The 11,171-nt window shown below is 44.8% G+C and overlaps 1 protein-coding gene across 1 annotated transcript; it reads right to left on the bottom strand.

Annotated features, from left to right (window-relative positions):
* Nucleotides 1-1,318: 1,318 nt before the first annotated feature.
* Nucleotides 1,319-10,850, bottom strand: SERTM2 (serine rich and transmembrane domain containing 2). The gene is made up of 2 exons (XM_063416821.1): nucleotides 10,531-10,850; nucleotides 1,319-7,505 (listed from the first exon to the last, which is right to left on the bottom strand). Exon 2 carries the CDS (start codon nucleotides 6,918-6,920, stop codon nucleotides 6,645-6,647), a length of 276 nt encoding a protein of 91 aa, XP_063272891.1. The 5' UTR covers nucleotides 6,921-7,505; nucleotides 10,531-10,850; the 3' UTR covers nucleotides 1,319-6,644.
* Between the last annotated feature and the right edge of the window lie 321 nt (nucleotides 10,851-11,171).

Raw genomic sequence — 11,171 nt, 5'->3', positions numbered from 1 at the left:
CACACCTCAAAGCATGATAAACTTTTCCTAATCTCTTTGTAATTGCTGTTGTCCAGCATGGGCCTTGAAGGCACTGAATTTCCACAAAAGGAGTTTCTTTTTGGGGACGTTTTAAGAATTCTAAGCCAGCAAAATTCATTGAAATAGTAGAAATGGAACAAAGTCTCACCTAAGCTAAGTATACACTCAGTCTGTCAGCATTTATTTTCCAAATTGCTTTGCAGCAAATTATTATTCATCTGAGCAGTGTGAGTGGAGGGAAGCAGGTCAGCAGAACAATGATGTATCTACAGTAAATTGATGGATAGTTACCAGCAGAAGTCAAACAAAGGAAAAGCAGCCTCAGCACTCTGATCCCAGGGGTTTCTTTCTTCCTGAGAAGCTTGCAGAAGTGCATGTGGAGAATATTGCTGTGCTGTGGTTATCTGTTACCCATCCCTTCAGTGCTGGTTGTGCTCTGAAACAATAAACAGCTTGGAAATTTAGCACAGCATTAGCCCAGACCAGGTGCATTCAGGGTTCTTCCTGCTTTCCTCTGTTTGGTTGGACACAAACAACAAGAAGAAGTCACATTTCCTCCCCTCTAGGTGCCAACGTGAGGTGCAAACTGGTGTGGTGTTCCCATCCTGACAGAGTCAGTGCTGAAAGGGCTGCTCAGAGCTTTCCCAAGGTGTGAAATCATGAAGAATTTGTGAACAACAGCAAGCCCCCGTCAGTTTGATTCTGCAGTGACAAGCTGTAAGATTTGCCACTGAGTCTCCTGCAGCAACCTCACCCCGGCCCAGATTTGAGCATCCTGGGGCATTATGTGCTGGTCATGCCACAGCAACATGGACAGGTCCTTATCACCTAAAGATTGTGGAGCAACATTACAAAAAGTGCTGCATGTTAACTGCTGTGAGCATGAATTCGTTTGAATTAGGATTGCTAAGGCATGAGGAGCAAACTGGAAACACCCACGTGTGAGTTCTGGGCCAAGGACACAATTCTGATATGGGAAGAAGAATGGGAGGATGCCAAAGCCCATGGTCCACTCAAATCCAGCTCATGGCTCTTTGTTGTCCTGCAGAGAGTTTCCCACTTGCTTGCCCAACAAGTCCAAAGGGTAGCCCAGGGCCAGTTTGCTTCCAAATCTCCCTTGCATTGTAAGGAGGGATTGTAAGAATTGTAAAAATTCTTTGCCGTTATTTGCTCACACATGTGGAGCACACAGAAATATCCCAGACAGGTCCTACTTGATCTTTCAGCATTGTTGGTAAGGATGTGGTTTTGTTTTGTTGTTGTTGTTGTTGGGGTTTTTTTTTTTTCATAAAACTACATAAAAAACTTCATCCTGTAGCTATTGTGGTCCCAGTGTTTGAGGACTTGAAGAGGAACTGGCTTCAGAACAACAGCCCAGCTTAAGTAAGATAAATTTCTTGCTTGCAAAGAAGAACAGATTTCAAGCATCAAAGAATGTTGCTGAGCTCTCATTTGGCTTTCAGGTGCCTTTTGTTGTCTTGTAATTGATTTTTATTAAATGGTGCTATGAGAGTAGGACTATGGCCATGCAGAGAGAATTAATGCAGAGAGAGTCAGCTTAGGAAGTCTGTGGCTATTAGCTTGATCAAATTATACTTTGAAAATGGGTTAATAAATCTGGAGGAGAAGGGAAGGAGGAGAAGGTCTTTTGAATTATTCATCATTTGTTTGACAAGTTTACATAGCCATGAAATGCAGGTGGGAGTATAAGGAGTGGGTTATTTATTAATTACATATGAATTGCACAGACCTTCCCTCTTGCAGCCAGATCTGCTTTCACAAATTAGCTTTGACTACAGCTGGACAAATTCTTTTTGCCTTCAGCTGAAGAAATTCTAAGTACCTTTGAAAAACCCAATCCATCAAAATTCAAATCCGGTTTATTTTTTTCACTCTTAACATCGGTCATCTTAGATGAAACTTTAACTATTCTTGATAATGAAAGGACTGAGGAGGAAATGTTCATATATCACATTCTGGAGAGCAAGTGTACAAGAAAACAAATTATCATTGTAGGTTTTTTAGGCTTTATTTTGATATTTGTGCCCATAGAATGAACACCAGGAATTGAATACTACCCTGGCTCTTGCTGGAACCTCACAACTTCTGGAAAAGCCTGAGAAAGGTGAAGATCTGAGAGGGCTTTATGGGATAAGGCTTTTGGCAGATGGAATGCATAACATGCAGTTCCTTGCTGTGAAATCTGTGTCAGGAACTGTAACTGAAAATACCTTCCCCAATCCACAAGTATTTATCCTTCTCCCTTAACAATCTGTGAAGTCTTTTTTTTTTTTTTTTTGAGCCCACTACAAAGATTGAGCAGACTTCACCATCTTTAGCTTTATTTGTCTACCAAAATGTCAACATTTGAGTCTCCAGCTCATGTACCAACAAAAATACTGCTTGGGATTTCCCCTTTCCAGATATATCTGGAGTTTTTAGCCATGAATGCCATTGTACAACTGCCTGGTTCATGCAGGGCACAGGAATAAACTGTGAACAAACATTCTTTCCGTACCAGAATTAAGCTGAAGTGTAGACACAACACAAAGATGTTCTTTGAAAAGAAAAGTGCAACCATTTCACAATTTCCCCTCACTTGCTGCCTAACCTGCAGCAAAGCAGGTGACTTGTGGCATTACCTGCCAGCAGAGTTGTCTGCAGGTCTCCTGCTCTCCACCCTGCTCCAAAGCTGGAGTCTGCACTTCCCAGTGACTGCAGGGTAAGGATGTGTAAGGATATAAAAGTTCCTAGTGAGGACAAGTCATACATCTAAGTTTTCATTAGTGCTGTCAGTTAAATGGAGGGGTGACTTCACATAATTTTTGGGTTTCGAACACTTTTTATTTCTATTTCAAGTAAAATCGAATAAAAATCCTTTGGGAAGGATCAAGGACCAGGGTTAATCCTCTGCTGAGTTATGATGTCTGCTAAATCAAGTTTTTCTCTGCAGCCCTGAGAGGATATGAAAATATTTATTTTTATTCTGGCATAGAGAAGGAACATATTCTCCATTATCAGCCCTTTCTGCTCAATACTTAAGGGTCTGTTAATACAGAAAATTCATGCTTGTGGATGGAAATCACGTGGGTGAGATTAACCAAGGATTAATCCTGTATGGTTTGGGGAGTCATACCATACTCCTGCCAGCTCCTAGACTAAGCATCTCCTGGGAGATTTGGGAGCACTGGGGGTTTTTGGTGAGAGGGGCGGTGATGCTCAGGCGTTTTCTGCTCCTTCAGAACAACAGGTGGCTGCCTTCCCCCGCAGGCAGGCCATGGAGGAGGTGAGGAATTCACTCAACACTCAGTTTGTTTCCAGTGTCTGATGGGAGTAAGGATGGGGGCAAACTGAGCAGGTTCAAGCCACACTCACACAGACTGCCAGAGGGTTTTCTTGCCCAGACACTCCCTGTGGCCAGCAGCTGGTTTGGAATAGTGGCACCGCTGTTTGTTGTGAGCTGGTCCCTCAGATCCTCGGGTGGGAACACACACAGCAGTCAGTGACTCACCACTGGTAGCACTGTGCCTCTTTATTTTTGTAAAAAACCCCATTTTCCACAGCAGATGGACAAGTGGGAAGGGAACAGCCTGCAGGAGGGGAAGGGTGTGGTTGGGAGACCTGCACTGCTCCAAGATGCAGCAAAACTGCAGAAGTTCAGTAATTGCTTCTTAAAACCTCTTAAAGCTTCTTAAAGCTTCTCAAAGAATGACAAACTCCACTAGGGCAAACACACTCCACTCAGCAAACACAGGCCAACACATCCCAACAGTCTCTTTTCCCAGACACAACCCTCAGGTCTGGGACACTGCAAATGATAAAGAAAAGAGGGAAAAGGCATTCTTCTATTTCTCAGTGGGAAAGGTTTTAAAATAAACTGGCATTGCACAGACAAATGAGGCACCCTGAGTGCCTCTGGAGCTGTAAGTGTGTCAAGTGGGACATAGACTTTCTGTGAAATGAAGCTTTAGAAAGGAAAACATTTTTGTGTGAGGAGATGGGGCTGCATTCCATAGGAGTAATGTATAAAAATACCCAGTCTGCCCAAAGATACCATCTGATATATAAAGAGGTTACTCATTTATTTAAAGGATAGTTACTGAATAAGTTTTAAAGTGTTGTGAGACTTTTCTGAATTAACATTTCTTAGTGTGGTGGAAAGAAGCTCAGTCCTGACATGTACTTCAGTTGCAATTTTGGCTGAGATCAGAGCACTCAGAATTTGATACTTTCATTTTCCATGAGTAGATCTGATATTTTATGCCAATAAAAATCTGCCAATAAAAGCTGAATCTGTCCTGCAGACTCTTGGACACAAGGATTTTCTGCAGATAGTTGTGCTGGGAAGCTAATGTGGTTTAGTTGCTGAATTAGCATGTTAGAACATTTCTGGTCTGGGTAAGCTGTAACTTTTGAAAGGAGAAGTTTCCCAGGGTAAGTCAGATATTGAGCCTGGGCTGGGCTGCCTCATGAATGACACATACCAAACCAATTTGAGCAGCATGGATTTTTGTTAATCTTAAATGTCATTGACTAACTCAGTAGCCATCTGTCTTAGTTGGATTAATATCCTGATCATCACACAAAATTCTGGCTCTTGTGTGGGACTGAGAGTCGAGGAGCCGATCTTCAGACACCTGCCTGCTGCTGTCCCCATGGAGGATAACCTGCAGCCTGCCTTTTTTCCAGGGAAACACAGCCAAGCATGGCATGGAGAGACACTGCTGAGAGGGAATTTTTTGCTGCATTCCCTCACACAATCCCTGTTTTGCTTCATTGTCCCAAGCCAGGCTGGACAGGGCTTGGAGCAAGCTGGCATAGTGGAAGGTGTCCCTGCCCATGGCAGAGACAAGATGATTTTTTAAGGTCCTTTCTAACCATTCTGGGATTCTATGATTATCAGACATCAGTGTTAATGAAGTAAAAAGAAATTATTCAGTATAAGGAAGCAATGTTTAAATGGTTTTGTACTCAATACATCAGTGAGAAGTAGCACTAGTCCTGCCCATGGATCCAGAGTGGGGATGTTGTCATTCACTTCCCCCCTGCCAACCATCTGTAAAAGCCCAGATATTCCCAGGCCAAGCAGATCACCCAGATATTTAAATGGAAGCAAAAAACCTCTTGTACACAGAGCATTTGAAGAAAAATTTTGTGCTACTATCACAGGTCCATGTGACGGTGCCTTCTCTAATTTTGCACTGGGTTTGTGTGAGGACTTCACACTTTTCAAGCCCTTGGAGAGAGGAAAATTGGCAAATAAGAGTGTATGTACATGTGGAAAACACCCAGGGGATTTTATTGCTGAACCAGAGTTAGACTGTAATAAAGTAGGCAAGCTGTGTAAAATACCTGCCCTTTCGAGATGTGGCTGAAACAATTCACTGAAGGTTTTTCTGTGAGGAGCAGTGGCTCTCCCAGGAGTGATTTGCCATATTTGGTTCCATCTTTTCCATCCACAGAAACAAAGCCTACATCACTCACAGGACTGGGTCAGATTGTTGTTCCATAAATTCAAATAAACATTTCTTTCCCCCATGAGATTCCATCAGGATATTTGAATCCAATCATATCTTTCAGTGCTCAGTGAGTTTATTTTCCATCTGCATGTTCCCTGCTAGTCTGTGTCCAAAGCTGTTCCCACTATTCCTTATTGCAGTGCCAGGCCTGGGCATTTCCTCAGATTTCTTTGGAGAAAAACAAATGAAAAAACTTTGGAAGAACTCGTCTGCCTTTTGAGGAAGAAAACCCAGTATGAGAGAACATTTTATTATGAACTTGAGTCTGTTTGGAAAGCAATATCATTTGGGCTTCCAAAGCTTACACTTTTACTGAGTGTAATTTTAATTACTGAGTGATACTGTGGAGCCTAAAAGGCATAAAAATGTTTGTATTCAGCTCAGTTAATGTAAAGGAGGAAAAAAGAAGAGGTAGAGTGTCTTTCAACATTTTTTATCTCATTTCTTGCTGCTGCTGCTTCTTTTTATTTTAAATCTTGCTTAAATTTGGCTTTATTCTCTTTACTCTTTAAAGTTCTGTCTCTTTTTGATATCTGGCCTGCAACTATTCATTAAATGGGTTCTAATGTCAGAAAGACATAGTCCTAGCAGGTGATGAAACATTTCTGTATTTGTGAAACTCCATTGTTTAAGTGCCATTCAAGTGAAAAAAGAGAACAATTCAATGTTTTCCTTCTTGAATGGGAGAAATGCCTGAGAATTTTCAAGCCGCTGACACTTTCTGTGTGTGCCCCGTGGGCTCTTCCCACTCACACCACTTCAACTTTGTTGATTCAGACAGAGAGGTCAGCAAACAGGCTCCAGGACACGTTCTGCTGTGTTTCTCTGTGTTTTTGGCTGTCATTAATGTGGGTTTTCCCATTTTCTGCAGGGCTTTCAGAGGGGTGTGAGCCCTCCCTGGCAGCAGCAGGTTTCTGTAATGTCGATTTAATGGGAGCTGCTGCACACTCACTCTAATGGGTGCTGCCTGTGACACTCTCCAGATGCTGCTGAGGGTTCTGCAAGAGCTCGTGGGGCTCAACAGGCAGCCAGAGCTTCTTCCCACCACCTTTTTCTGAACAAAACACCCTTCCTGAGCACAGAGCCCTCTCTGCAGTGGGCTCCCTAAGTGCTGGGGATCCTGCTGTGCATTTCCACGTCGGTGAACTGCTGCACGTTCTCCGTGCTCTCCGGGGAGGTGATGGGAGACACAACGTGCTTCAGGCGCAGGAGCATGGAGAAAAGCAGGATCAGGAGCAGAGCCAGCAGGGTTAGGAACAGCCCCACGTACACGTAGAGGCCGGAATATTTGTCTGCTGTTGTGTCTACTTCAGTGGCCAGAGTCGGAAGGTGGACACGGCCAGTCAGGTTTCCACGGAACTTGAAATAAATCTCAGTCATTGCTCTCTGTCAGCTTTGGTCCATTTTCTGGATTTACCCTCAGATCTCCTGTCTCCCCTCACCAGACTCGCAAAGGAGGTCAGGAGAGGAAACTTAGCACAGATGACATGATGGCTTCAGCAGGAGATGCTCCATCCTCTCGGTGTCAAGGCTGCTGCTCACACAGTTAAGCAAACTGCGAGGGACAGGCCTTTGCAAACCATTTTACACCTTGCTGTCATAATGACAACGAGCATCACACTTGTGCTTTACACTTCCTTCTGGCTTTTATTCAGTCCTAAAAATACTTTGGGCCTCCTTTTGGGTAGGTCACCTCGTTTGGATGGTGAAAAGCTTTGGTCCTTCTCTCAAGCTGAGCTGCGAAGGTTTGCACAGCTTTGGTCTTTGCAAATTGTTTTTCCAGGCAGACTGAGCACTCAGCTTCTCTCTCCCACAGCAGGTGGTTTGGGTTTATCCTTGGGTGAGCTGGGGAAGGTTGTTTTCTGCTTTGCCAAACATCTGGGGGAATCTCTTCTCTCCTAATTCAGGGGTTAAGGAGTATGGAGTTCTGAGTTTTTCATCAGGAACGGTCAAAAAGGCAGCTTTCTAAAGGAAAAAAAGTGAGAGAGAGAAATGACACCAGGTACCAAAATAGCCTAGCCTGGATGTGGTATCTTTAGAGCAAATAGATGAGAAAACCCCTGTCGTGCTCCTGTGAGACACTCTGAGATGAGGAGAAGCACTGAATATTTAACTTCAGAAAAACACTGTGCAAATCTAATTGTTAATGTCCTCTCTGGGAGCACATCACTCCAGGGTACAAGAGGGCCCCACAGGCTGTGGAATCAGATATCAGAAAGGAAGGGGGGATATGAATCCAACCAGTGTTTCTCACCATGTGTCTCCTTTGTTGTGTATCTCTGTTTCTGAGGCTGGATGCCCCTGGCAGCTGTCCTGAGCCCCCCCTGTCCCCCTGGAGCCACTCTGCTGCAGGGTGTGACACTTTCCTCACCTCCTGGCAGTAGAACTTACTGGGAATTGGGGGAATCTTAACATTTTAGCAGTTTCAGCTCTTCCAGCTGGAAACAGAAAATGAAAATGCTGAAATTTCACTGTAAATGGTGCATTCAAAAGCATCATGTTCTGCTCTGATAAGACCAGAATTTTGGTTTTAGCTGAAACAAGAATGAAAGCACTGAACCAACTGATGCAATCATTTGTAATGTCCACTGCCTATAATCCTACATGAGATGTAATTAGAGTAATATTAACATGGTAACATACTATGATAATCAGAATAAATGATTTTAGGTCAATGTGATGAAAGCTCTGACACGTGACATTTCACCTAAATGACATATTGCTTGCAAAACATTTTGACTTCCAGGGGACACAAACTTTTATATAACAACAAAGACCTGTTTTGACCCATGTGATGAGAAAAAATCTGATTTGCTGAGATTTTGGAGAAGGGACATGGGGGCTTGGACACACTTTGCCTCCCAGCTCCTTCTCAGTGCCAAAGCATTTGAGGTAACAGCTATCCAGTTTAAGGAATACTGGGCCAGATCCTGCTCAAAAATAAACTGGCCCAAATTTCTCATTGAGAAAAGGACCCAGGGATTTGACTTCTGCAGTCCCTGCGTGGGCAGTGGGCTCTGAGCTGTGCTGTGTGTAGGAGGCTGTGGGCAAGCTCAGCGTTTTTCCAGGGGCTGACCCAACCCCAGTTCTCCTGGCAGAGGGTTTGGTGCTGCTGCAGAGGTATGGGCAGGGCAGCCAGGCTCTTCTGCTCTCAGTTACAGGGCAATAACTGTGATTTTCACACTTGGAATCTATAAATGGAAATTCTTCCCCCGTGAAGAATATTCTCATGTTACACAGCAGGTGGGAAGCAGAGGGTGTGAAGGTGACTGTATTAAATTCTGTTCTTACAATGTGATTTCTGTGCTGATAATGAAGTGCAACCAGTCTGGAATGTGACACTTGTGTGAGTTAAAGTACAGAGCAATGCCTTTGCCCATCCCATCTGCTCCGTTAGCGAGAGAAAGAGCCAGAGCTGGTTTCTCTCCTTAATGAGCAGAGAGCCTAATCCTTTATATCCTTCATAAAATTAGACTGCAGAATGCTAAGGACATGAGTCTGAGGTTCAATGATTAACTACAAACCAAGATGTTGAATTAGTAAAGCTCAGCTGGGCATTTATTGATAAAAGGAGCAGATTAATAGTAAGAAGTATTAGCAATGGGGAGCTGGCACTGTTTGGGGTTTTTTTTTAGGCTCAACTATAGATTTGTCAGGAGCAATCAACTATTCAGACTATTGAAAGCTGCAACATTAACTGCATCTTCTCCAGAAATGAGCCAGAAATAATTCAATAGCTCCAGGCAACCCCAAAGATTTTTGCTTTTCAATCTACCAATTATCCCATTGAGCACATCTCTTTGGATTAAGTAGATTTAGATTTTGTCCACTCCCCTTTAAGGAACAGAAGCTGAATGAGTGTAGAGACCAACATGATGTGAGAAGAAGTGGTAACAATAATTCTGTGTGTAAAGCAGGTCAGACTAGAACTGGATGACTCAGATTAGAGGAGGCAGAACTCACTGGTTACCATGAGGAGCCCTCAAGTTCATGGACACAGGAACATTCCCTGTGGTCTCAGTTTCCAGGATTCAGCCATTCTCTGGCTGAACAATGCTCCAATTCTGAATGATCACTGCTGCTCAGTGGGTGCAGATTGATTCCAAGCAGACGCTTGGGGTTTTTTTATCAGTTTGTGGCTTTTTTTAATCAGGGATTTTAAAAAAACCAAACCCAAACCCAACACATTTCATTTAATAAAAATCTGTAATGAAAACAGAAGCCTTCATACACAACAGGAGAAGGATTTTTTTCCCAGAGTGTTTCGCTGAGCCAGGAAATTCATCAGCCACAGCTTCATGGGCACTGACATTTCCAGCCTCCCACTGCAGCTATCAGGGTGAGCTGCAGTTCTGGGGAGCATTTATGAAGCCTGCATTGCTCTTCTCTGCACATTTGGGGCTCACAGGGGAGCAGAAAGGAAGATTTTCCCCCCAACAGTGCACACAGACAGTACAAACTGATCCTGCAGATGCAGTAAATGTTTTTGTCTTGCCCACCTGCCTCCCTCTACTCCCGTGTTGAGTGTGAGCATCACTTGCCAGCACAGCAGCTCTCAAAGTGCAGGAACTTTCCTGAGTTCCCCTTTGCTTCTGCTCCCACTCTGGCGCTCACAAACAGGTAAGTGGGACAAAACTGAACAATTAATTGTGTATCTTCTTCAAGTGCACCCATCCGGCTGGGAAATAAAGGAGGGTTTGGGGCTGAGCACACAGCACCAGGTGTGCTCTGCCTAGGTCACCTTGACAGAAAAATATCAGCGCTGAAGGAAGGCAAAGAAAACGTCAAAACCACAAATTCCACCCATGTCTGGCAAATGCGAGCGATCAAATTCCACCCTGGGATCCAGGGAGGTCTGAGAGGAGAAGGGAGGCAGGGGGTGAGGGTGTCTCCTCTCTCAGGGAAGAGAGGATATTTTATTCTCGTGCTGAACATGTGTGAAGTGCCGGCTGTGTTGGTGCCCAGGGAAAGGAGAATAAAGCCCGGTTACCTTTCTTTGGGGGCAGCAGCGCTGGGATGAGGCACAGGAGTCCCTTCACACCCCGAGCTGGGCGGTGATTCCCCGGGAACATCTCCCGCGGGCAGCGCGCTCCGTGCAGAAGGGATTTGCTGTCTTATCTCCGCAGTCCGGGCAGTGTCCTTTCAGCCAAGTGCACTTTTCCTCCTCTGCTATTGATCTCCCGGGCAGGGACGGCTCTCCCTGGGGTTCCTCCGGAGCAGCATCCCCGCCGGAGCGGGGCACGGGGAGCGGCAGCGCCCGGCTCGGGTGGAGGCAGCAACAGGCTGGGCGAGCACAGCTCCGGCTGCCAGGGAGGGAGGGAGGCAGGCTCTGAGCTCAGCTCAGCGCAAAGTTTGTGCGAGGCTCGGCTTAACTCTTTCGTGCTTGCCAGGCTGCGCTGCCGGTGATGGAGGAGGGAGGGCTGAGCCTGGAGGGCGGCTGGGCAGGTCCTCGCGTTTTCTGGGGGGTGCAAAGGGCTTGGAACCCTGGAAATATTTTATTATTATTATTATTATTTATTGTTGTTGTTGTTGTTGTTGTTTTGTGCCTCCTGGGGAGGGCTCCCAGCTGGGTTCATGTCTGGAGCCCTGACAAATGTCACCTTTCAGCTGAGACCCTCAGGAAAGTCCCCA

The sequence above is a fragment of the Prinia subflava genome, chromosome 20, assembly GCF_021018805.1.
Source record: "Prinia subflava isolate CZ2003 ecotype Zambia chromosome 20, Cam_Psub_1.2, whole genome shotgun sequence".
Classification (NCBI taxonomy): domain Eukaryota; kingdom Metazoa; phylum Chordata; class Aves; order Passeriformes; family Cisticolidae; genus Prinia; species Prinia subflava.
Note: the sequence above shows the minus strand (reverse complement) of the source record. Positions and strands in the feature narration are given on the sequence as shown.